Genomic DNA, 27,773 nt, shown 5'->3' with positions numbered 1-27,773 from the left:
TAGAGGGAGAGGGAAAAAAAAGGAACAATCCAAAGTAGCCCAGGTCTAGGACTCCACAGAGAGCCACCAGGTCAGGGAACATGGGAATGAGGTATGAGGTCTGAAGGCCAATAATGTAAGGACACAACAATCTGGGCCATGTGAAAAGGGGCTAAAGGAGTGCGTGATCGAAACTGGTCATTGTCCAGCTATATCCATTCTCCCCTTCTTCCTTTTAGTAATAGGTTCTTCAAATTTTACCATGCACATGGCCGCTCAGCTGAAGACTACATTTCCCAGCCTCCCTTAAAGCTAATTTATAGTCACAGGAGTAAGTTCTAGCCAATGAGATGTGAATGGAAATGACATGAACAGTTTATAGGACACATCCTTAAAACAGAAGCCACATGCCCTTCCTCTCATTTCCTACCTTCCAATATGCAGAAACCCAGACCTGGTCCTGGTAAAGCAGCTTCAGCCAGGAAGACAAAGGCAATCCCATGGGGTTGGCGAAACCACAAGGAACCAGGCTTCCCAGTTCCCCTCACCCTGGGATGCTCACATATCTTGGAGTTTTTCCTTTAGGATTTTATAAACATTGACATTGTTTGCTCTTTGCATTAAAGCAGCATAACACATGCTCATTTGCCAATTGTCCAAAATGAGTTTAAAATCCAAGTCCAAGAATGAGAATACTCTGGCTAGAATCCCAGACACATGTTACCAAATCCAGAGATATCTTGAGGGCTTCTCTGAGGGGACATGGGACTGGTTTTCAGGGTTTCAAGGGAAAAAACATAAAATTCTGAGGCAGATGCAATTTCTAGGCTGAGGTGCAAGGGGAGGTGAGCTACTCCCATGAGAAAGGGCAGAGAGACCCTCCCTCATCCCTCCCCAGATTGCTGGGATCAAGTTCAGGCCAATGCAGAGGATTGGCCTGAACTTGATCCGGCCGAAGATCCAGTGTGCAACCATGGGACAGCTCATTCCTGGGAAAAACAAGACCCAGCTTTCTCACCATTGTATCCTGGCTTGCTCACCATCACGTGGCCTGGCACACAGAAGGAGCTCAATAAATATTGATTTGAATATTGACTGAATGAATAATAAGAATTGTACATTTTGAGGTCTCCAAAACAACAACAGTTCTGGCAGCAAACACCAAGAGTTAGACACTCTAAAGGAAAGACAAGGGTTGGCCCTGCTTGGCCAGTTTCTTCATGGAACATCTCTCTGAAAACCCAGGGACTGCAAAGGCTCTTTAAAAAACAGACCTCTCTCTCTCTCTCTCTCTCTCTCTCTCGGCATCCCTGGGCCACTTCCCAAACTGTAGCAAACAGGGAGTTTGAGTACTTCAAAAAGCCCATGGATTTGGAAAAACTGATTTAGGAAGACTGACTAAATGGAACTGCCTTCTTTCACCACTCATTCATTCACTCAACAAAACTTTATTGAGAAAAGATTATAGTCTCTCTCCTCATCCTGAATGAGCTTATGTACTGTCCCAGGCTTTTCTCACAATCACAGCCTCTGCCTACCTCCTAGCCTCCACCTCAAAGAGTGGGTAGGCCATGGGGAGCACAGCCAGGATGCAACAACTAGGAGCTACTCGAAGATGGAAGCAGAGACACAGTAATACCACAATCCAGGGTTGGAATGAAAATGGATTTCCCCCTGCCAGAATTGTCCTCAGCTACAAACCAACCTTGCCCCTTAGGCCTCCACTCCCCTCCTTCCCATCTGCTGAAGGATGAGTGGGGCTGCCCTTACTCTGAGGTGGCACAATTCAGAGTCCAGGCTGCTGCAAACCCCTGCACATGCTGCTTGGCTGGAAAGTGGATGCAGAGATCAAATCAGAAGGCTTTCCCGGTCAGAGCCTGGACACAGGTGCTTATACTAACCACTGCCATTTGGAGTGCAATGGTTGTTGTCTCCCAAACCTTCCTTGACCTTGGGCAGACTGGAACTGGGCAGTGAGTGACCTGCGGACCCGGGAAGGGGAAAGACTGGAGGGCAAGGGAACCAGCCCTGTGCCTGGGGGTTGGGAGAGGAGTGATAGAAGGGGTAGGAATGGGAAGTAAAATACCTAGGAAACCCTGCCTATTAGGGAACTGGGTCTGAAAGCTTTTTATCAGAAAACCAGTGTGTATGAGAATGATGACGGTGACCACAAGCATGATGTGGGGCCATGTGTGGTATCAGGAGAAAGTGATCATGATCCACCCCTCAGGACAGCCAGCAATGAGGAAAGATGAACTAAAACCCTCACTGGTTGTTTAAAGAAAATATGGATTTAGTTCTTGCTGGAGGAGCTGCTTATTTGTGGTTGACCTTATATTTGCAAAAACCAGAATGCATATTAAAAGAACACGTCCCTGACAAAAGTTATCTATATCCCTCATCACGTTCCACTAGTGATAACATCTTACATGACCATAGGATAATGATCAAGAATGAGAAGCTAACATTGATACAGTATTATTGACTACACCACAGGCCTTATTTGAATCCCACCACTTTTTCTGCTAATGTCCTTTTTCTGTTCCAGAATCCTAACCAGGACCCCACATTACATTTAGTTGTCATGTCTTCTCATCCACTCCAGTCTGGAACAGTTCTTCAGTCTTTCATGAACTTGATACCCTCGAAGAGTACTGGTCAATTCTTTTGTAGATAGTCTCTTCATTTTGTAGAATGTTTTCTTATGATTGGAATCATGCTATGCATTTTTGGCAAGAACATCACAAAATTGATATTGTGTTCTTCTCATCACATCAAAGTGTTCATAATGTTGATGTGTCATTACTGGAGATGTTTACATTCATCACTTGGTTAAGCTGGTGTCTGCTGAGTTCTCCACTGTAAACCTAACTATCTTTCCATTTGTGGTTGGTATGTAGTTTGGGTGCAATATTTAGATTTTTAACAATCCATCATTTTCTATTGATCATCCCTCTTAACCTCTGCAGGTGTCTGATTCTCCAGTGTAGTATTCTGGTTAGCTTGAGTAGGTCACAGCCCCTTGACCCCAGATTGTCTTGGGTCAATGGTTTTAGCAATGGCCAATAAATATTCAATGGGTATAGGTGGAAAGTTCCACATGACATAACCATCAAATGCAACGTGCAAGCCTTGTCTGGTTCTTGATTCAAACAAACCAATTATAAAAAGACATTTATAGCAAATTTTAATATAGACAGGATATTGAATGATACTAAGAAATTATTGTTATTTGCGTTAGTGTGATCATGGCGTTATGATTATATTAAAAACATCTTTTTCTCATAGAAATATATAGTGAAGCATTTATAGTAAAAGTGATATGATAACAGGGATTTGTTTAAAATAATCGAGGAAAAAAACATGTGGAGAGACACATGATGTGAGAGTGGCAAATGCTGATCACTGTTGAGGCAAATAATTGGCACATGGGGTTCCGTTATATTTTTCTGGTTCTGTGTATTTTTTTAATTCCCAAGGTAAAAAGTAGAGGTTTAGATACATTAAAAAGTGATTTATCTCAGTTAATCTGCCTCAGAAAATACCACACTCATATATTAGTGTAATTTTATTCTGCATTCTGTGAAAACTGGACACTTCCCATACTACAACAAAAGCAAAAAATGATCCCATTCTCAGGATCTGGGTGATTGCTTGCTTTGGGTTCCCAGCCCGGATGACACTCCTCTCTTGGTGGCTTTTTCTCAGGAGCACTCTTTCATCCTTGTCTTCAGTAAGTATTCACCTTTCTTGATGCTCACTCCTTTCTTTTTTACCTTTTTCTTTTTTTATAGAGAGATAAGGTCTTGCTGTGTCACCCAGCCTGGAGTGCAGTGGAGCGATTACAGCTCCCTGCAGTCTCAATCTCCTGGGCTCAAGTGATCTTCCCACCTCAGCCTTCTGAGTAGCTGAGACTAGAGGCACATGCCACCACACCCAGTGAATTTTTTTTCTGTATAGACAGTATCCTCCTACATTGCCCAGGCTGGTCTCGAACTCCTGGCCTCAAGGAATCCTCTCACCTCAACCTCCCAAATTGCTGAGATTGCAGGTGTGAGCCACTGCAACCATCCACCAAGTCCTTTAATTCATCTTAATGTTTGTCCTTTTCCTTCTAAAGATTTCAGAGGCCATTTGACCCCAGAGTTGGATTGGGTAGGAAAGTTAGGCCTCTTTGAGGCTCAAATTCTTTATTTATAAAATGAGGCTAGCATAGACCTACCACACGGGTCATGAAGAGAACTGCAGAGGATAACATGCGTGCTTCTATTCTGTGCAGGTGTGGTACATTGGGAGTGCTCCAGAAATAGATCTCTTCTTCCACTGTGGTCATGCCTGCCCCAGAAAACCCTAGGAAAGACCTCAGTCCTGGCACAGCAAGACACTTAGGACCCAAAACCTGGACATGAGACCTGGACAATGTGACTTTGCTGAGTGGCAGAATTGTTGCCTCACTTGGTAGCATAAGTTGTTTTGGAATTTGATGTAGTTAGAGATATGAAAGGCAATAATCTGACAATGCTATGCTCTTTCTGACCTGGCAGATATCTCTGAGACCACCGTAGATGATTTTGCAGTACATATACTTGTGATACACAGCTGCACATGGTGGTCCCAGACATCTGCCCCCACAGATGTAACTCACTTCCTGCCTTCCTCTCTCTATCCCCCTCTATTCCTTCCCATCCTTTTTCCTCTTTTCATCCTTTCATGTAAATGGAAATCATAGTAACACTCTGAGGTTGTGACGTAGGTGAAAGCAGATGTGTCTAAAAGTGCTTTAACTCTAAAATGCTATATAGAAAGTTATGCTTTATTGTTTCATTTTTCAGAACAAGAACTATTAACTATGTGTTAGATACCATCAGTTAAAGTGCTGGGTTGGTTTATTTGGGGGGTTTTGGTTCTGGCTGCTGTGCGCATTCCAGTCCCTAAGGCAATCAGTGGTGTTTTGAGAACCTAGCTGGCATCCCTGCATGACTGGGATAGAGACATGACTCTCCCGAGCAGTGACCCTCCTCCTGGAGCATGCTGCCTAGATCTGCACAGGTGAGAAGTGGCTCAACTACGAATTAACACCTGGCACTCAGTGTGTCTGCCCTTGTAATTTTGGTGTGGGGATTGTATCAGAAACCATACGTGTTTCCTTTGTCCTGACATATAAGACTTGTCTCTCCAGATTGGCCTCTGGCTGAACCTCAATTTCAACAACTCTGGAAGACCCTTTCAGGTGCTCCCCAGGACCCTGTTGGAGTCTCAGTAATAGGGTTTCACTTCCCACCCTGATTTCTGAACCTATTGAGGAATAAGATAAAAGACCAAGTGGTTAGAGGCCAAAATACCACATTCACCATTGATAAAGTTTAGGTTGGAAGGCCCAGCTTGTATCTCTTGGCAAATGGAACCTGAGTTTTAGGTGCAACTCTTTCGTGGGAGTGCTGGGCCAGGGAAAGCTTCCACCCTGGCCAGAGCCTGCCTAGAGGAGCTGAGCAGAGCCTGTGCTCACAGCAGATGAGTGCTCCCAGGAGGAGGACATAAGGTTTTCAGCCACGCTCCCAGTTTTCCTCCCAAATTCACCAGGTACAGAAGGAACTCTGACAGGGACCAGTGCTAGCCAAGGACTGTTCCTCTCTCACAAAGTCTTCTCAGGGCAAAATGTTTATAGAGTGACAAGGTCCCTCAAGAGGAACATCTGGTCACCCTCTAATCTATGCTATTCTGACAGAATAACTAAAACACGCTCTTCCATGCCCTGTCTGGTGTTTACCACAAACCAAAGCTATGTGCTGGCATTCACACCTCCCACCACTGCAGTCACTTCTTCCGTTTACCTAGCATCCAGCACCCACTCACCACCCGCTCTAGTCTGACGGCCCACAGAGTATTGTGGCTTGAGCCTAGCATTTCCTTTTCAACTGTTTAAGGGATGCAACCTGCTTCTCTTTTGTTCATACACAGACGCATTCTGTTGGCAGCTTCCATATCTTTGGACCTCAGTGTCATTAAGTATCACATGGCCCCACAACAACAATAAATGGAAAACCTAATCCTCGTGTGTGTGTTTTTAAAAGTCCGTTCCATTTAAATGAGTCATACCATTAAGTCAACACACAGTTTCGCTTTAAACCCTAAGTCACTTACATAAATCCCCAGGGGTTCACTGTGACCCTGGGTAAGGCTTCTTCCTTTTCTGTAAACTTTCGTTCTTGGATTACACATTTCCAGGGATGACTGCCAACTCCTCCTTTTGCCTTCAGTCCTCTGGGAGTGTGTGTGCGTGTGCGTGTGTATTTTATGTCTGCATCCTGGTCCTGCAACTAAAAGCCACCTTTCCTGTTTTCTCAGTGACTTGAATCAATTCCAGTTTTCCATTTTCCCATTTTTTTATTTTTTTTATTTTTTTATTATACTTTAGGTTTTAGGGTACATGTGCACAATGTGCAGGTTTGTTACATATGTATCCATGTGCCATGTTGTTTTGCTGCACTCATTAACTCGTCATTTAGCATTAGGTATATCTCCTAATGCTGTCCCTCCCCCCTACCCCCACCCCACAACAGTCCCCGGAGTGTGATGTTCCCCTTCCTGTGTCCATGAGTTCTCATTGTTCAATTCCCACCTATGAGTGAGAACATGCAGTGTTTGGTTTTTTGTCCTTGTGATAGTTTACTGAGAATGATGTTTTCCAGTTTCATCCATGTCCCTACAAAGGACATGAACTCATCATTTTTTATGGCTGCATAGTATTCCATGGTGTATATGTGCCACATTTTCTTAATCCAGTCTATTGTTGTTGGACATTTGAGTTGGTTCCAAGTCTTTGCTATTGTGAATAGTGCCGCAAGAAACATACATGTGCATGTGTCTTTATAGCAGCATGATTTATAGTCCTTTGGGTATATACCCAGTAATGGGATGGCTGGGTCAAATGGTATTTCTAGTTCTAGATCCCTGAGGAATCGCCACACTGACTTCCACAATGGTTGAACTAGTTTACAGTCCCACCAACAGTGTAAAAGTGTTCCTATTTCTCCACATCCTCTCCAGCACCTGTTGTTTCCTGATTTTTTAATGATGGCCATTCTAACTGGTGTGAGATGGTATCTCACTGTGGTTTTGATTAGCAACTTCAGCAAAGTCTCAGGATACAAAATCAATGTACAAAAATCACAAGCATTCTTGTACACCAATAACAGACAAACAGAGAGCCAAATCATGAGTGAACTCCCATTCACAATTGCTTCAAAGAGAATAAAATACCTAGGAATCCAACTTACAAGGGATGTGAAGGACCTCTTCAAGGAGAACTACAAACCACTGCTCAATGAAATAAAAGAGGATACAAACAAATGGAAGAACATTCCATGCTCATGGGTTGGAAGAATCAATATCGTGAAAATGGCCATACTGCCCAAGGTAATTTATAGATTCAATGCCATCCCCATCAAGCTACCAATGACTTTCTTCACAGAATTGGAAAAAACTACTTTAAAGTTCATATGGAACCAAAAAAGAGCCCGCATCGCCAAGTCAATCCTAAGCCAAAAGAACAAAGCTGGAGGCATCACGCTACCTGACTTTAAACTATACTACAAGGCTACAGTAACCAAAACAGCATGGTACTGGTACCACAACAGAGACATAGATCAATGGATCAGAACAGAGCCCTCAGAAATGATGCCGCATATCTACAACTATCTGATCTTTGACAAACCTGACAAAAACAAGAAATGGGGAAAGGATTCCCTATTTAATAAATGGTGCTGGGAAAACTGGCTAGCCATATGTAGAAAGCTGAAACTGGATCCCTTCCTTACACCTTATCCATTTTCCCATTAGTGTTTGGTGTGTGTGCTTTGCTGGATTGGTCAAAGAACCTCCCCACTCTGCAGAATTTTCGAAGGCTCCTAAGGTAGAGAGCATTACACTGGAAAGAAATGGAGCTTTCTGATTCTTCAGAGTCAGCCTTCTCCTTTGAGGACCCAGCTGCTGCTCAGGTGTGTAGGAGAACCCGGCAGGCAGTCTATGCTTCCATGGTCTTCCCAATAACACTTTATGCTTCCTTCTACTAAGTGCAACCATCTATATTTTAATGACTTGTTTCTCTTTCTCCTTCCCTGCTCTGTGAATTTCTCCAAGGCAAAAGCTCTGTCCTTGCCAGTTATGATGGCTCGTGCCTATAATCCGAGCTACTCAAGAAGCCAATCACTTGAGGCCAGGCGTTCAAAACCAGCCTTGGCAACATAGTGGGGCCCTCATCTCAAAAAAAGAAAAGAGAAAAAAAGGCCTCTGTTCTATTCTTCTTTTGATCCATTTCAGTTAGCTCCTGACTCTTAGTGCCAGCTCAGTTAATATTTGAGAAAATGTAAAGGAAAAGAAAGAAGCAAGAGAGGCCAGAAGAGGGAGAGGTCCCAGCACCCTTGAATATGCTGGCACTCCCTCTAGAAAGCTGCTCCTACATGTTTCCCTGTGGCCGGCTCCTCCTCTCTCTCTCATTCCTATGTCCATTCAGCACCACCCCCTCAGAATGTCCTTTCCTGACATCCTTCTTAAAGGAGCCACCACAGAGTCACTCTCTATTTTACTTTCCTGTTTTATTTACTTCATAGCTGTTTGTGATCTGAAATTATTTAACTGTGTGTTTATTTATTGCCTGACTCCACTATGATGTAAGCTCCACGAGGTACAATAGCTTTAGGATCTTAAGTAGTGCCCAGCACATGGTAAGTGCCTAACGAGAGTCAACTGAGGCTGGGCGCAGTGGCTCACTCCTGTAATCCCAGCACTTTGGGAGACCGAGGCCAGTGGATCACCTGAGGACAGGAGTTTGAGACGAGCCTGACCAACATGGTGAAACCCCATCTCTACTAAAAATACAAAATTAGCCGGGCATGGTGTTGGGTGCCTGTAATCCCAGCTACTTGGGAGGCTGAAGCAGGAGAATCACTTGAATCCAGGAGGCGGAGGTTGCAGTGAGCCAAGATCATGCCATTGCACTGCAGCCTGGGCAACAAGAGTGAAACTCAGTCTCCACAAAAAAAAAAAAAAAAATGCCTATAATCCCAGCACTTTGGGAGGCTGAGGCAGGTGGATCACCTGAGGTAAGGAGTTCGAGACCAGCCTGACCAACATGGAGAAACCTTGTCTCTACTAAAAATACAAAATTAGCTGGTCATGGTGGTGCATGCCTGTAATCCCAGCTACTTGGGAGGCTGAGGCAGGAGAATTGCTTGAACCCGGGAGGTAGAGGTTGTGGTGAGCCGAGATCACACCATTGCACTCCAGCCTGGGCAACAAGAGCAAAACTCCATCTCAAAAAAAAAAAAAAGAAAGTCCACTGAATGAATAAACAGAGAAAGAGAGAAAGGTAGGCAGTCTCTCATCTCCCTTTTGCCCACTTGAATTGACACTTTAAAATGTAGACCACCACAGACAAAAAAGAAGCTGTTCTTCTGTCCTTTGATGACATGTCCACCTGGCTGTTTAATATGGACTTCAGGGCCCAGAAGACATCTTTACTGGGAGAACAGTTCAAGATGCAAAAGAACACCGTCAGGAATGTGGTGATGCTCAGGTGCAGCGCCCTTCTAGAAATGGTTCCAGCCACACCACCTGTGTTCACCATATAGCCTGAGCCTCTTAAAGGATGGCAGGGAACATAGGTTTCACAGACACCCACAGGTATTTAAGCAGAGGTGAGGGCTACTGTTGATATGTCATGGCACCTGGAAACATGTGGCACTACAAGACCTCAGGAGAGAGCCAGACTTGGCCAGCCAGGGGCCGGGGCTGCCGCGCTGCTGCTCTGCCAGCTGCACTGTCCTCATCTCTCCTCTGTGCATCCATTTCCTGCTCTCTCACTGCAGATCTGTGCACAGCAGCCAAACATGCTGCTCAAGAACCTCAGAGGCCCATTTCCCAATTCCACAGGGGAAAACCTGGTGAGTCCAGCTTGGGTCCAGTGTCTACATCTTGTTCACTCAACTATGAAGGGAAGAGGGTCACACCATATAGGTGTGGCAGCTGGTACAGGGTTCAGAAAAAGGGGTATGTGGTTGGGGATCACCCCAAAAACATTTACCATCTTTACCTTAGTCAACAGGTGGTATGCTCAGACTCCAATATCTGAGAAGCAGTTTATTGTCATTGCCCTTTAAATGTCCAGATGTTTTCCATTTGTCTTTTCTGTCATTAGCCCACAATCACCTGGCAGTTGAAGCATAAAATATAAGAGGCTGCCCTCTGAAATATTTGCTGGGTCACTAAGGGCATTAAACACTTGTTTCCAGTGTTAGGGAAGCTAAAATAGAGGACGTGGGTCAATGACAGAGCTATGTTTTAATGTCTACATTGGCCTAAGGATGCCAAATGCTGCAGAAATCCTGTTGGCAGCTTTCCATCTTCCTCTTTCATCAATGTCAAGGCCTGAGAAAACTCTTGGAATGTATCCACTTAAGTCCAAGCACTTCAACAAAACAAGATAGAGTATATTCTGAATGCAACCCAAACACACCTCTCTGTGGGTAATTATGAAGCCAGCTCAAGCAGCCTTATGCCTCCTGTGATGACTATTTCTGACTCATTCCATTGGTTTTCTGGCTTTATAGCCCAGGTGTGTGTGTTATAAGGTGACACTAGGTGAGATCATGCCCTGTTTTTTTTAATACTTGGTAATTTTCAACCGAATTTATGTTTAAGAAACTGTTCCTTTGGGAGGCCAAGGCGGGCGGATCATGAGGTCAGGAGATCGAGACCATCCTGGCTAACACGGTGAAACCCCATCTCTACTAAAAATACAAAAAATGAGCCAGGTGTGGTGGTGGGCGCCTGTAGTCCCAGCTACTGGGGAGGCTGAGGCAGGAAAACGGTGTGAACCCGGGAGGCGGAGCTTGCAGTGAGCCGAGATCACGCCACTGCACTCCAGGCTGGGTGACAGAGCTTGACTCCGTCTCAAAAAAAAAAAAAAGAAACTGTTCCACTGTTGAGGGAATCCTGTTGATGGACTGGAACAGAGATGGGAGGAAGAGGGGCATAAAATAATGTGGCTTCAAAGAGAGATGTGGCTCTGCACATTAAAATAAGAAATTGGTTTAACTATGGGCAGAGACACATTTCCAAAGATGACGTCTCCTTTGGAGACATATCCCTACCCGAAGAATATGAGAATATGTAACCCAGTGTGTCCACCACTGCCTTGATTTATTGAGAGGTTTGGGGCCAGTTCTGTCTGGTCCCATCTTGCCCGGGTACTATTCCATGAAGACCCTCTAGGAGACCAAGTCTTCAATCCTGAGGCTTCTAAGTGCCCTGGACCGTTGGAAGCAGGGACTTTTCACATGGTGTGTGAGGGGCAGAGGACTGAACAAAGCCCTAGGGAACAGGTGGTTGTCTTTGGGCCTTGCTAGTCATCACTGTGACTGCAGGCCATGAGCAATGTTCACCACAAGCAAATGGGACATCTAGTCTAGGTCCTCAGGACCAGTGGGGGTCTCCAGGAGTATGGAGCTGATGGGCTACAGTCCATAGAGGACAACTATCTCTCCTTCTGCCCTTGGGGTCCTTACCATCTCCCTATCCCCCAGCCTGTGGACTCTTTAGTCTGGAGAGCAAAGATTTCTTTGCAATTTTGCAGTTATGCAGCAGGCTGTTTCTGTCTTATACCCGCACTGGTGACTTTTGAACTTAAACACTATAAATTTGGCTAATTCTCTGCTTCAAGAGCGACATCCTTCCCCTAAAGCAATGATAACTCCTATCTAGTTTTCTGGGCTGGCAGGAAGATCATTAGAGCGCAAGTGAAGAAAATCAGAGAGCACAAAGCTGGAAGAGGTGTGCAGGCTGGGGGGTGGGTAAGAACACAGAGTGAATTGTTTAAAACATTAACCCACTTCATATATAAGATCAGGTACTGCGCCTGTATATAAGCCTTGTTATTGTGGAGTTGTGTGTTCTCATTCACATGATTTCTTGCCGGGCTACAGGACAGACAGGTGGACCTCACATGGAGGAGAGAGCAGGAAAAGTAGCTGGACTTGGCTTGGTTCAGCAGAGTCTGGGCTGAACTGTGGACATCCTGCTGCAGAGTTGAGTGGGGAACCTGGATCTTGGGATATGTACCAGGGCGGGACAGTTCTGAGGCATGTTCTATACCAGCTCTGTCCAATAGGAATATGCTGAGAGTCACATATGTAATTTCACATTTTCTAGTAGCCACAGTTTTAAAAAGCAAAATGAAACAGGTGAAATTAATTTTAATATTAATACATTTGTTGAACCTTGTCTACCTAAAATATTATATCAATGTGGTAATGTGGTAATCAATATAAAAAATAATCAATAAGATGTTTTACTATATATATATAATGTATATATATACACTATATATATATATACTGTTATATATATATAACAGTATATATTTATATACTGTTAGAAATCCAATGTGTATTTTACATTTGGAGCGCAACTCAATTCTTACTAGCTACATTTCAAATGCTCAGGGGTCGCAAGTGGCTAGTGGCTACCATATTATAGGTCAGGGAAGCTCTATACTATTTCTCACAGGTTCCCAGTGGGATTGAGCCCCAGTTGCCCACAGTGGTAATCTTCTGATTGACGTCCCCTATCTAGGTTTCCTTTCCTTCCCTGAAGGCCTCCATTCCCTTGCCAGTGCTTCCTGGGATCATCCTTCAAGTGAACTACTTGCTGTCCACTCCTTCCCTCCAAGTCAGCTTCTGGGAAATCCAACCTAAGATATGATCGTTCTAAGCCCATAAGCACTAAGGATAGCCACATCTTCTGTTAGTTAACTTCTTCTCACTATTGAACTTTCTATTATTTTTACATGGAGTAAATACTTGCTAAAAGTTACAGCAGGGTGTATTCTGTGTTATGGCAACCTAGGGGAAGGGTCTGCCCATTCTGGGGCCTGAATAGCAAAGAAGAGAACAATGTCCGCTTCCCTCAGGCCAAAGTGGTGGGAGCAGTAGCAGCGCCCAAGGAGATAGCTGTGCTTAGCAGTGGTGTGACCTCTCAAGTGTCACCAACAGCAATGTGCCTGGGCATCAAGGAGTCTGGGGCAGCAGAACACAAAGGACTCATCTTGCTTTCACTTAAGATGGCCCTGGGGACCCTCGGATAGGCCAGAGGACAGTTTCCAATCACCAGACCAAGAGGAGGAAGTACCAGCTACCACAATTTTATATTTAAAAGGAAATTTAAATTTTTGTAGGTATAGATGGTAAGGTCAGGACACCCTGGTCACAAGTGAATTAATTCTCTTTTTTGTTTTGTTTTGTTTTTTGAGACAGAGTCTTGCTCTGTTGCCTAGGCTGGAGTGCAGTGGTGCAATCTCTACTCACTGCAATCTTTGCATCCTGGGTTCAAGTGAGTCTCGTGCCTCAGCCTCCCAAGTAGCTGGGACTACAGGTACACACCACCACACCTGGCTAATTTTTTGTATTTTTTTGTTGAGACAGAGTTTCACCATGTTGGCCAGGCTGGTCTCAAACTCCTGGCCTCAAGTGATCCATCCACCTGCCTCGACCTCCCAAAGTGCTACATATATTAACAAAATATTCTGTGATTTATTTATCCAATGAAACTGGAAATTTCCTTCCTGCTCATTTGTACTTTGTCTCCATTTCTCTTATGTAAAATGGAATACCCTTTTGAGAATCTAGATGATTATTGCCGGGCACATTTTCACTGGAGCCAACATCTCACCAAATAAAGGCCAATATATTTCAACTTCCATCAGCCAACATAATAAATGAACAAAATATTATACAGAAGATGAGTCTAACCTTGTGGCCTTATTTCCTTACCTCCCAAAACCATATGCCTCATCATCTTTTCTAAAAAGTGAATTTAAAATAGCAATAATAATAACATTTCATTTTGGCTTCCTTCCACAACACACTCTACTGAAATTACTCTCTCTAAAGTCACCAGCGATTCCCTATGCTAATACCAGGGGTCTTCTCTCAGTTCTTTTCCTACTTGAATTTTCTGCAGCATGCAACATATTGAACAATCTTTTTTTTTGTTCACTCCATTGCAGTAAATATTTATTAGTACCTACTATAAGCCAAGCACTGTTGTAAACATCTTCAGTATATTAGAAAATAAAACAAAGACTGCCCTTCAGGAGCTTACATTGTAGCATAAGACGACATCATAAACCATAACTCTAAGGAAATGATAGCGTATGTTAGAAGGTGGAGACCAAACTGCCCTTTTGGTGTAGAAAGGAATGTCTTGGCTTTGGAAGCAGGAGAGCATGATTCAGAGACTGGAGATGACAGAAAGCTGTGGGGTGATATGAGATTTTCTCCAAAAATATCCCCAAACAGTCTGTGGCTTCCTAAGCATCACAAAATGCCAATGTGACTAGATGTCTTATAGAAAACAGTTGGGGTGTTGCTTCCCGGCTGACTCTGGCAAGTTCTATGGATTCCCTCAAATCCACCTCTCCAAGCTCTTTCACTCCTGCCATTGCACTGAGTTTGGGTCCTGAGTTTTGCCTGGATGACCGCCTCAGCTTTCAAGCTGCAGTCCTTTCTGGAGCCCCAGTCTTACTATCATCCACTTCACTCCCCATAGTGCTGCCTGGTGGATTGATTGTCCCCTAAAACACAAATCACGTCCTGGCACTAGCTTTTTCCTGAAGTAGACATCCTAAATTGGCACTATGCTTTCCAAAGAGCCCCTGACAATATACACACTGAGAGACACATGCTCATCTTCTGAGAGAAGCATACCTAGAAAAAGCACAGTGGAATCCATTTTTCTTATGAAACTAGAGCAAAATGCTACTCCTATTAAAGAGGGTTGACATGCTTTTCATTGCTTTAGGAATTACCCGTAGTTGAAATAAACAGCAAAAATTCTAAGGAACTGCAGGTCATTGACAGAGGTAAACTAATTTTAACAGCAATCCAGAAAATCACGAGTGGTTGGTTTGGGGGCTTTAGAGCTGTCACCAAGCAGTTTAAAGCACAGGAAGCAAGCTCACTGCCTGGAAGTTGAGATGCAAATTAATCCCTAAATTTAGCATCTTGATATGGGTGAAAGCAAACTAGGTACACGATTGCTCAATCAGAAACACAGAATCAACTCACTTAGCAATATCGAGTTATGTTTCTGCTCTGAAGGTAGGTCAGCAGTGTACAGGCATTGCCCAGAGGAAACTCACCCAGGGAGGCAGTCTGGGGCTGGGTTTCCTCAAGGAAGCATGGTTGAAGGAAGAAACTGCAGTGTAGCTGAAATAAATCAAGGTTATCATCAAGAAGATGGTGCTGACAAGTTTCAGATCTGAAGGATGAATTAATAATGATACTAAGTCTCAAGAATAGTGAAATTGTGATCATTGCTCACATCTCCTGCATGCATGGTATTTGCAGAAACTAAGCACTCTCCAGCCTTTACATGAATCAATGAAATAAGATGTTGCTATTTCTTTTTCTTTAAATGTCAGTGTTTCCCAATATTCCACCTTTACCCTTCTTCGCCTATTTAAGCTTTTTCCTAGGTGGATGAGGAACCTGGGGCATGGAGCATTTAGGTGACTTGCCTGAACCCGAACAGTGAGTAACAGGACTACAAGGAGTGACTCAAGCCCAAGTAAAGTAAGGCTGAAAACCAGTGAATGAGGCATGAGTCAGAAACCACAAAGACGGAGGTCAGGATGGACGATGGGGCAAGGAATGGGTTGGTGCAGGTGGATTAGAACTAAGGCAAGGAGGAACTACAGAACACTGAATTTTCCTTTGGCTGTTTCCTGGTGTATCCCAGAAGTAAGAATGGTTGTTGAGAGGAAGCACGAAAGTAATAGAAAAAGTATGCTGACATAAAAGGGGTTAAGAATGACCTCCAATTGAGGCCGGGCGCGGTGGTTCATGCCTGTAATCCCAGGACTTTGGGAGGCCGAGGGGGGCGGATCACCTGAGGTCAGGAGTTAGAGACCAGTCTGGCTGACATGGCGAAACCCTGTCTCTACCAAAAATACAAAAAAATTAGTCAGGCATGGTGGTGGGTGCCTGTAATCCCAGCTGCTTGGGAGGCTGAAGCAGGAGAATCGCTTGAACCCGGGAGGCAGAGGTTGCAGTGAACCAAGATTGCACCATTGCACTCCAGCCTGGGCGACAAGAGCAAAACTCCATCTCAAAAAAAAAAAAAAAAAAAAGAATGACCTCTGATTCAGTCACTCATTCAACATGTATTTACTGAATACCTACCATATGTCAGGCTCTGTTCTAGGAGCAGCACTGAAAAAGTAGATAAAATACTGGCCTCACTGGAGTTACACCCTAGTTAAATAATAATAGATGAAATATTAAACAATAAAAATAATAGATTGCATATGCCCTGTTGTCATAGGCAGCCCTTTCCAAGGCAAAACCCCAGTAAAACCACATTAGGAAATTAGAGGAAGAATAAAGGAGAAAAATAACAACCTCTGACCCTTCAGGCCAAGCTCTTCCCCTGTCTAGCAGAGATGCCCAAGATACAAGTGGCTCTGGCAGTGTGAATACAGAGGCTTAGAGCTGGGCACACTCAAAATCACTAGGCCAAACCAAGCACCATGGCTCATGCCTATAATCCCAGCACTTTGGAAGGCCAAGGCAGAAGGATCGCTTGAGCCCAGGAGTTCAAGGCCAGCCGAGGCAACAAAGTGAGACCCCCATCTCTGCAAAAAATCAAAAAATTATCTGGGCATGGTGGTGTGTACCTGTGGTCCCAGCTACATGGGAGGCTAAGGCAGGAGAATCACTGGAGCCCAGGAGGTCAAGGCTGCAGTAAGCCTTATTCACACCACTGCACTCCAGCCTGGGTGACGGAGTGAGACCTTGTCTGAAAGAAAAATAAAAATCACTAAACCAATCATATCACCTTCTGGTTTTTGAGGGGTTAAGAGACAGAGTCTTGCCCTGTCACCCAGGCAGGAGTGCAGTGGCACAATCATAATCACGGTAGCCTTTAACTCCTGGGCTCAAGGAACCTTCCCGCTTCAGCCTCCTAAGTAGCTAGGACTACAGGTGCAGACAGGGTCTCATTATGTTGCCTGGGCTGGTCTCAAACTCCTGGCCTCAAGTGATTCTCCTGCCTTGGCCTCCCAAAGCACTGGGATTACAGGCATGAGCCACCATGCCCAGCCACCTTCTCATTTTTTAATTAACTTCTATAACTCCCTCACCAAAAAAAAAAAAAAATTACACACACACACACACACATATATATATAGTTTGGGTTGTGCTTGCTTGAATACCTTGCAGGAAAAAAAACATTACTTCCCAGTGCAGCTCATTCTAGAGAAGTTTAGGTTTTGTTTTGTTTTGTCTACCTTATATTGATTCTGACATTAAAATTTTTTTATAACCTAAGTGATAGGTCAATAGGTACAGCAAACCACCATGGCACATGTTTACCTATGTGACAAATCTACACATCTGGCACATGTATCCTGGAACTTAAAATAAAATTAATTTTTTAAAAATCATTTTATATTTTCAGTTTGGGGTTATCCACAAATTAATAAAAATACTTTCTGGATAAGTAGCTTTCAAACAATGCTCTATAAAGCCCTTGGTGCTTTGAGGAAGGACTCAGAAGTAGTGGGGCAGGGTGGGTAGGCAAGACAGAAAACTTCTACAGACCCAGTAGACAGGGCCTTGAGCTTAGTTTCCACAGAGAATTTTATTGGAAGGAAGGGTTGCACAGTTAGAAAAACATTTGAAAACCCCTGTTCCAGATATTCATCCCACAAGTCATTATTATAAATGTTGAATCGAATAGAGTTGGGAGCAGAGCATTAAGATACATTTCCCTGCATACTGATGGCAATCACTGTGTCTTGGGTATGGCAGGAAAGCCAGTTGCAAACCAATCTCATTGTTCCACATGGACCCCCAAGGCTTAAGAAAGACCCTGCAAATATCTCCCTGAAGCTGTCAGAGTGTGCCTTTCTGAGTTTCACCATTCGTCGGGATCACTGCTTTTCAGCCCTGGATCTGCATTAGAACCAACTGGGAAGTTTTAAAAGTACCACTGCTCCTCAAGAAATTAAATATCGTTACCACGCGACCCAGCCATTTCACTCCTAGGTATATACTCAAGAGAAATGAAGACCCAAGTTCAAATGTCTGAAGCCACATCCCTATATACCAGCTGGCGAATACTGGGGGAGGGACTAGATGTCCCAATTTGCACATGAATTTTTATAATATTATTCATAACAGCCATATAGCCATATGAATAGCATTATTCATAATAGCCAAAAATATGTGGAAATAATCCAAATCACTCTCAACTGATGATTGCATAAACAAAATGTGACATATTTATACAATGGAATATTATTCAGCCATAAAAAGAAATGAAGTACTGATTTGTGCTACAGCATGGATGAACCTTGAAAACATTGTTAAGTGAAAGAAGCCAGACACAAAAGGCCATATATTGTATCATTCCATTTATATTAAATGTTCAGTATGGCAAATCTATAGCAATAGAAAGTAGACTAATGGTTGTCCAGGACTAAGAAAAATGAGAGGATTAGGGGTGGTGGCTACAGATACAACTATCTTTTTGGAGTGATGAAATATTCTGAAATTGATAGTGGTGATGGTTGTAGAACTCTGTGAATACACTTAAAACCACTGAATTGTATACTTTAAATTGTATATGTATAAACATATACTTAAATTGTATGGTATGTATATTATATCTCAATAAAACTGTTACCACAAAGATAATAACTACCACTGCTTTGGCTTCCACAGAATTTTTGTTAGGTAAAATATTTTATTGAAGAACAATTTAAATATATATAAAACAAGTGTTATTGTTTGAATGGGTAGCTTCAAAATTCAGGTGTTGCCAATGTGACAGTATTAAGAGGTGGGGCTTTTAAAAGGTGATTAGGCCATGAGGGCCCCTCCCTTAGGAATAGAATTGGTGCTTTTACAAAATGGCTTCATGTAACGAATTCATTCCTCTTGCTCTTTTTCTACCTTCCACCATATGAAAACTTAGCATTTCTCCTCTCTGAAGAATGCAGCAATAAGGCATCACCTTGGAAGCAGAGCACAGCCCTCACCAGACACCAAATGCTGGTGCTTTGATCTTGGACTTTCAGCCTCCAGAACTGCTTGAAGAAATTTTCTCTGACCCCACACCCTTGGGGCTAGTCTGGAATACAGGCCTTTCCTTCATATTTCCAAGACATAGCTCTGTTTGCTTCTGTGATATTTGAGAGTGAAGGCACCTTTTCTTATTCATATTCCATTCTTGGTCTTTCTACATACAGTGTCCCCTTAGCAGCAAATACCTCCTTTAAACGGAGGAAATTCTCTAGCACATACACTAAAACCATGGCTTCTCCCTAGTGAGAGGGCTGGGCTTTGGAAAGCAATAGAGACGATCGTGGAAGTAACAGCTCAGTACTTATAGCTAGCAGGCACACATCCTCCTCCCTTCGCTTCAGATTTTTCCAAAGAATTTTTTAAATTGATCTAGGTGGGACTTGGATGACCATTCCCAAGTGAGTCTATTAAATAGCCTAGACTGAGAACCACTGACTCCAGTCATGGGAATGGGAAGGGAAATGACTGATTTTGAGGGATGTCGCCCTCAAAGAATATTGAAGGAGTAGCTCCTGAAAGCCCAGATGTTCCCACTCTAGGCTTTCGGGAGCTACTCCTTTAATATTCTTTTCTGAGGCTGGGCACAGTGGCTCATGCCTGTAATCCCAGCACTTTGGGGGACCAAGGCAGGTGGATCACTTGAGCCCAGGAGTTCAAGACTAGCCTGGGCAATATGGTGAAACCCCATCTCTACAAAAAATACAAAAATTAGCTGGGCATGGTGGTGCATGCCTGTAGTCCCAGCACCTTGGGAGGCTGAGAAAGGAGGATCACTTGAGCCCAGGAGGTTGAGGCTGCAGTGAGCTGATGTCATGGGATCCTGGGGGTGTCACTTCACCAGCCGGAAACCTGTGTGGCCAGTGGCGCTTTTGCCTGAGTTTTTACTTGGGCCTGCTGGGCTTGTTCCACCCAATTAGCCTGGCAGGCTGTGCTTGCTTGCATTACTGGCCTGAATCCCATGCCTGCCAAGGGACAGCCAGGCACAGAGCAGCAAGGGGTGTGTGAGTAAGCAAGCATGGTGCCCGGCCACTGAGCACAGCCAGGCACACTGGCTGTGGTGGGGCAGGCAGCTCCAAGCACCAGCACAGGTGCCAGCTCCCTGTGAGGCTGTGGCTGGACCGGGTGGACCGCAAGCAGCTTCCATGGCTGGCACTGAGGAACACTGTGGAACTTGGAAGCTTGGAGATGCCAGGAACCACAGAGCCCCAGAGAGGGTGTCACAGCCCTGGCTTGGGGAGCTCCTAGGTCTGGGCTCCCAGAAGGGCTGCAGCAATTCTCTCCTTCTTGTTGCCCACAACATGGTGAGCAAGGGGTGTATTTCAGACCCATTTGTGTTATAGCTCTTTTAGCCCAGGCATTCAGCACATCCCCAGTTCTTGTCCTGTGCCTAGGAAGAATGAGGTACACAGACAAGTGGAGGGTGAGCAAGTCAAAGAGGAGCTTTACTGAGTGACAGAACAGCTTAGAGGAAACCACAGTGGGTAGCTCTTCTCCACAGGCAGGTTGTGCCAACAGTGTTCAGCTCTCAGCAGAGGAGACCCTAGAGTGGGCAGCTCCTCTCTGCAGCTGGTAGTCCCAACTTATGCCCAGCTCTCAGCAGAGAGGAGATCCTGGAGCAGGTAGCTCCTCTCCAAAGGCAGGTCATCTGGTCATCGGAGTCTGGCTGAGTCCAGGGGTTTTTATGGGCTTCAGAGGGGAGGAAGTGCATGCTGATTGGTTCACAGGTGGCAATGGGTGGGCCTGAAAATAGCACCATTAGTTCCCATTCTGGCTCATCACACCCACCACCAGGCTTTAGACCATCCCTGGCTTGAAGGTGAGGCTTCACCAGGGACCTGCCCCTTTCTGCTCAGGAGCTTCTCTGCCTCCTGCCACTGCCCAAGCTATTTGTGTTGAGGGGCTCCTGCAGGCCCATGCCGAGCCACCCTCCGTGCTCCCTCAGCCTGCCTCCTGTGCTCGTCAGTGCCCGAAGCCTGGAGGGGAGCCAAGGTGGCAGGGGGCTGGCATGTCAGTGCTGCTCTGAGCATGCATACACCCAGCTGGGTTGCAACAGGGCCTGAGCTTGGCCTCAACTTTGCTCCAAAAATCAGAGTGGGCACCGGGAGTGGGGAGAGACCAGGCAACAGCAGCAGGTACTTGTGAGCCTGCAGGGCCAGGGGGGCTTCCCTGGCTGCCAAGAGATGCCCGGGTCCACAGCCATGGCTGGATGGCTGCAGCTGTGCCTGAGAGGGCAGGGCTCCTGCCTGATTCTGGCCCCCAAGAGCACAGGGATGTCCAGGTCTGGAGCTGTGCCTGGGCAGCTGTAGCTGCACCCGGGGAGCACAAGGCTCCCACCCTGCCCACTCGGAAGTGGGCAGGGCTTCCACAGTTCCCGGCTCCTCCCAGCCCTGTAGAGCTCACAGCCCTGGCCATGCCTCCCCCACTGCAGCTGGTGTCATGATAGCAGCCACTCCAGAAGGGCCACCCATGCCATCACCAAGACTGCAACACTGCACTCCAGCCTGGGCAACAAAGCAAGACCCTGTCTCAAAAAAAAAAAAGTTATTTTCTGGAATTATGCTTGCCATCAAACCCCACCTGGAGTTTGCAAATATCATCTTCCTCTTTCTGAGGCTTGCATTAGTTAACATTGCCGGTCTTCAGCTACTCTCATTGTTGCACAGTGCCCTTCATGGATCCTAAGCTGGAGCAGATACACCCATTTGTGAGGCTCAGGATATAATGATTCAGAGAATGCTCAAGCATCCTAGCTGCTCTGAATCATTATGTCCTGAAGCGCTTAGCTCAGTCTACAGCTAGTAATTAAGAACACTGGCCTTATTATCAAGGCTGAACTGGAATCCCGGTTCTGCTACTTGGTGGGAGAATGACCTTGGGCAAATCATGTTTCTAAGCCTTGGATTTCTCATCTCTAAAGTGAGGATAATAAAGCCTACCTGTAAGGACTGTTATAGGCATTAAATTCCCACCACAGATGTAAAGTGCTTGGCTCAGAGTGAAGGTGAAATAAACTGCTAGCAATTATTTCTTCCCAGGGAGTTGTAAGACTGGGAGATCTAGCCCCTCCTACAATATCCCCCTGCTGGTATATAGGTATGCAACCTCCAAACATTCAGGACTCATAGCAGGTGCCTGCCTGCACTCTTCAAACCAGTCCTCTAGGGGGAAGGCAAAGGGAATGACCCCTTATCTCTGGTTCCCTCATCAGCCCCAGCAATGTCCTAGTATTGGGGTGCACTAGCAAATATTGTCAGAGCATTTTCTCAGGTCCACGCCCACCACCCTACACTTTCCTTCCTAAGCCGAGAGCCATTCCTAGAGACAGGACCCCCAGGAGTCTTCACAAAGTCCCTGTACTGAAACATATGAATTTCACCACATAGTATCTTGTCATTAAAACCTAAGACTGTCTGTCTCAGAATTGGCCACTTTTTACTTCCAACCATTTACAGAAAATGTATAATCCACAATTTATAATTCCACAACCACCTGGAATAGTATTTGTTGCTCAATACACATCTGACATCTGACGGGAAGTATGGAATAAATAATCGAGAAGCAGTTAAACTCCCCCTGTTAAACTCCTCCCACCCAGCTTAAATACTGGGTGAACTCCTCTTTCATGTTGTTTTATCGATCGGAATGGTTTTCTCTTCCCTACCTCTGAATTCTTATTATCACCATCTTTATTGCATACTTACTAATTGACCCAAGATCCTACAGCTAATAATTGGCAAATCTAGAATTCAGCTGTACTGACTTGAATAGCATCTCCCCAAAATTCACATCTACTGGAACTTGGAATGTGAACTTATTTCAAAATAGTGTCTTTGGCTGGCATGGTGGCTTATGCCTGTAATCCCAGCAATTTGGGAGGCTGAGGCAGGAGGATTATTTGAGCCCAGGAGTTGGAAACCAGCCTGGTCAACATAACAAGACACTGTCTCTACAAAAGTAAAAATTTAAAAAAAAAAATAGCTGAGCGTGGTGGCACATGTCTGTATTCTCAGCTACTTGGGAGGCTAAGGAGGAGAACTGCTTGAGCCCAGGAATTTGAGGCTGCCATGAGCCATGACTGTGCCATCGTACTCCAGCCTGGGTGACAGAGAAAGACCCTATGTCAAAAGAAAAAAAAAAATGTGTCTTTACAGATGTAATCAAGTTAAGATAAGGTCATACTGAATTAGGGTGGGCCCTAAATCCAGTGACTGGTGTCCTTAAAAAGAAGGAAATGTGGACACATAAACACAGGAGGAGACACAGAGAGGAAGGTCATGTGAAGATGGAGGCTGGGGTGGGAGTGATGCCGCCACAAGCTGAGGAATGCCAAGGATTGCCAGAAGCCACCAGAACCGAGGAAGAGGCAATGAAAGAATCCTCCCTCATGGCTTCAGAGAGAGCATGGCACTGCCAATTTTGGACTTCTAGCCTCCAGAACTGTGAGAGAATAAATAGCTGTTAAGCCACCTTGTTTTTGGTAATTTGGTATGATGGCCCTAGGAAACTAATACACTGTCTGTCAGATATCAGACATCCTCATTCTTAATGATATTTCATCTGTACCATGATGTTACACAGCCTTATGCTTGTAGCACCTAAACCGTATCCCGCATGGCACATTTCTCAGGTGCCTTCTATTTCACAGTAGGAGGCAGATGGAGCACCTGGAAGTTGAGGGGGTATGGAGGCTGTGTTAAGGGATGAGGAAGAAGTAGGATTACTGCAAGGTAGTGGATGGGTGGGGCTGTTTTCTTGAAACTATGCCCAAACTTCACTGTTAGCCAGACCCTGTGATTTAGCAGAAAGAGGAAAATTAGTTTACTAATGAAAGAATTATGATGCATTAGAAAGCAAGAAGGACTGGGAGTTGCAAAGCCTGCCACAAACGAGCTCTGTGATTAAGCACATGGTATTCAGATGTGGATTTTTAAGCTAGGCAATTCATCTTGGGAACATTGACACATAGGCTGAAAAGCAAAATATTACTCTTTCAGCTACAAAAAACTCCCGGAATCCTCATTCAGTCTCACCCAATCCCTGATCCTTATTCTGTAACTCCCAATTCTAACACAGAGCAAACACTTAACTTTTTAGTTGACTAAATAAGGGAATGAATACTGAGGATGGAAAAAGGGTTGGACGTGTCAGAAATGAAATGATGGTCAAGGAAAGAGAAAGACTCAGATGTATAACGCATGGAAGAATGTTCAAGAATCAAAGATGTCTGCCACTGACATTTGGTAATCAAAAGCCATAACAAGCAAATGTGACAATATATCAGTATCTGTTCGATCTTGGTAGTGAGCGTAGGGTGTTTGTAATATTCTTTATAGTTTGGTGGGTTTAAAATGTTTCCTTTAAAAAAGAACAGTGCAGTAGCAACCTCAAAATGGCCAAATCAAAATGAGTGCATTAAATTGGCAGCATTCAATTCACTTGCTTTGATGGGTGACTCCCCCCCTTCATCAGCAGAACTGATTTGACTGTGGTAAAAACAGTTCATTCCCACACACAGCTAGATCAATACAGCCCTTTTGGAGAGCACCCATATATACGAAAAGCCATAAAATATTCATTTCCTTGGGCTTTGTACTCCTGGTTCTGGGAATTTATGCACAGGCAATGATAATTTGAAAGGAAAAAGGATGAAAATACGTAAATTCTACGACCATTTTTTAGTAACAACGAACACTTGGGAAGGATTTAAGGTGTCAGTGGTGAGTGCTCACCACTGCCCCCACCATGGTCACGCCATCCTAAGCTGTGCCTGGATGGCTGTAAGGAACATGGCTGTGCTTTGGTCAAGGATAGGACGAGGTAAACATCCACAGGGACTCAGCGAGTTTAGAGCGCAGGCATATAACTCCACTTGTTATCACAGCTATGTAGCCATAACATGGGAAGGCCATCCCTTGGCTCTAAGCCACTATTGTCTGTAAAAGTTATAATTGCCCTGTTGACACTGTGCAGGCGTGCTGGCACCCACAGAGAGAGAGAGCCAGAGTTGTCCGTCTTGGAGACTGACAGTGGAGAGCCAGGACACAGCTCGGCTTGCTCATGCCCAGAGAGAGGAAGAGTTAAGCTGCTGACCCTGAAGACAAGGGAGAGTCGGCCACGCAGCTTTGTAGGGGAGCCGCCAGACTAAGCACCTGAGACAGGGCAGACAGTGTAGAGAGCTAGTGTAAGAAAGCTGCTGGTGAGAGCTGCTGCTGAGTAAAATCATCTTTCACCTGCATACAGTCCCGAGTGTTCTTTCTGCTCATCCACCCACTCCCCTTGGACCTCAGCATGGGCTGGAACCTGACCCCAAGCATGACATTTGGCTCAGTCGTGAACCTGACATTGTGGTAGCGTCCGTCTAGTCTCTGCTTCTGCCCTTGCCCCTGCCATCTACTCTTCACTTAGCAGCCAGAGTGATCCTTTCAAAATGAAATCAAACTGCTTCCTTGCTTCATTTCAAAATGCTCCCACCACCCTCACTGCTCCACCCTGGTCTGAACCACAACCTCCTGGGGCCTGGACATAGCAATAGCTCCCTAAATGGTATTCCCTCTTCCACCTTCTTTCCCCTCAGCACAAAAGTGAAAGTGCTTTTTTTCAAATCACAAATCAGATCATGTCACTCTGCTCAGAACCTTCCAGTGGCTTCCCATCTGACTCAGCACACCCATATGACTCAACACACAAGGAGTTCATCTCCTTCCAGTTACACTGAGCATTTTTGTTGGTTGCTGGCTGTACTCATAATGCTTTCTCCTTATATCCACATGGTTCACTCCCTCACTTCCTTTAAGCATAAATCAAATCCCTTATCTTGGTACTGATAAGCCAAGAACAGACTCCTCCAAAGTGAGCAGTGAGGTCATGACCATCCTAGTTTAAATTTTACCAATCCATACAGCCTCATCCTACTTCCCTGTTTTATTTTTTTCCTCTTAGCATTTATCATCTTCTAATAAATTAAATAACTTAGATATAGCCAGGCGTGGGGGATCATGCCTGTAATCCCAGCAGTTTGGGGGGCTGAGGTGGGCAGATCACCTGAGGTCAGGAGTTCGAAACCAACTTGGCCAACGTGGTGAAACCTTGTCTCTACTAAAAGTACAAAAATTAGCTGGGCGTGGTGGCGTGCGTCTGTAGTCCTAGCTACTCAGGAGGCTGAAGCGGCAGAATCGCTCGAACCTGGGAGGCAGAGGTTGCACTAAGCTGAGATGGTGCCATTGCACTCCAGCCTGGGCAACAGAGTGAGACTCCGTCTCAAAAAAAAATTAATTAATTTTTAAAAATAACTTAGACAAAGCTGGGTGTGGTGGCATGTGCCTGTAATCCCAGCTACTGGGGAGGCTGAGGCAGGAGAATCACTTGAACCTGGGAGGAGGAGGTTGCAGTGAGCAGAGGTCATGCCACTGCACTCCAGCCTGTGTGACAGAGTGAGATTCTGTCTCCAAATAAATAAATAAATAAACTTAGATGAAATTTTTCAAGTGCCTACCTCGTCTGCCCCAAACACACACACGCTGGAATATAAATTCCACGAGGAAAGGGATTTTTATTGGTTTTGTTCACAGCTGTTTTCCTAGCACCTAGAACAGTGTCTGGCACATAGTGGACATTCAAAAAACATGTGTTAAATGAAAGGATGAATGGTTAAGTAAATCGCATGGAAGATGATGAAAAATTAAGCAATCAGAAAAAAAGTGTCAACATAGAAACAGGACATAATGTAAACATCAGAATCCCTGTGCTATGATTCTGGTTTTTGTGGCTCTGGTTACATTGTTTTTTTGTGTGTGTTTTTTTTTTGCTTTCCCGTTTCTTAAACATTGGCGTTCCCAAGTTTCTCCTTGGTCCTCCTGTCATTTTTATCTACTCTCGTAGCTTCAAATACCATCTAGTTTATAGTTTATTTAGCATGTTGTCCAAGTGACCGTTTTGGGCCCAGGGCTCTACCTGTAGCTTTTCATCCACACTTCTCAGGTTGCTTCTTACACAGCACCATAGTAGTTACAATATGGTCTGGGGATAGTCGTCTCTTCATCAGTCTCCCCCTATAAAATGGAGGAGTCATAGTATAAGTTGCCTAGAACATATTAGTAAGGACTCAATAAATGTTTGAGTAGGATGAGCTGGGTGGCTCATGCCTGTAGTCCCTGCACTTTAGGAAGCCGAGGCGGGTGGATGGCTTGAGCCCAGGAGTTTGAGACCAGCCTGGGCAACATGGTGAAACTCAATCTCTATAAAAAATACAAAAAAATTAGCTGGACTCCCAGCTACTTGGTGGCTGAGGTGGAAAGATCGCTTGAGCCCTGGAGGTGGAGGCTGCAGTGAGCCAAGATCGCACCACTGCACTCCAGCCTGGGCGACAGAGTGAGATCCTGTCTCAATAAATAAATAAATAAATAAATAATCAGTTGAGTGCATACTGTGTGCCAACAACCTTTAAGAACTTTACATATGATCCCAGCAGCCCTAAAGGTAAGCATATCTATCTCCATTACACAGATTAACTGAGGAAAAACTATGTTTATAATGAACAGTGACCAAAAAGTATGCAAACGTTAAATTAGGTGTTAAAGTGGTGGGATTGTAGGTGGTTTCTTTTTTTCTTTCAAAAATTTCTTTAGTATTGTAGTTAGGCTGTGTGTATGC

At 44.6% G+C, this 27,773-nt stretch overlaps 1 protein-coding gene across 18 annotated transcripts in view; it reads right to left on the bottom strand.

The window, feature by feature from the left end:
* LOC134733710 (uncharacterized) overlaps positions 1-27,773 on the bottom strand; it is a 193,665-nt gene that overhangs the window by 164,659 nt on the left and 1,233 nt on the right. For 10 of the 18 annotated variants that reach the window (XR_010117335.1, XR_010117339.1, XR_010117333.1 and 7 more), the window contains exon 2: positions 27,075-27,172. The exons of 5 other annotated variants lie outside the window; for them this stretch is intronic. Coding sequence is in view for 6 of the 13 variants with exons in the window: in XM_063624263.1 (XP_063480333.1) it covers positions 27,110-27,172 (63 nt within the window). In the remaining 7 variants the exon portion in view is untranslated. Of the gene's footprint in view, positions 1-15,175; positions 15,243-20,423; positions 20,865-26,653; positions 27,173-27,773 lie in introns of those variants that run through there. 3 more of the 18 variants (XR_010117334.1, XM_063624259.1, XM_063624260.1) reach the window with 3 other exon arrangements.

Source organism: Symphalangus syndactylus, chromosome 12, assembly GCF_028878055.3.
Source record: "Symphalangus syndactylus isolate Jambi chromosome 12, NHGRI_mSymSyn1-v2.1_pri, whole genome shotgun sequence".
Lineage (NCBI taxonomy): Eukaryota > Metazoa > Chordata > Mammalia > Primates > Hylobatidae > Symphalangus > Symphalangus syndactylus.
Note: the sequence above shows the minus strand (reverse complement) of the source record. Positions and strands in the feature narration are given on the sequence as shown.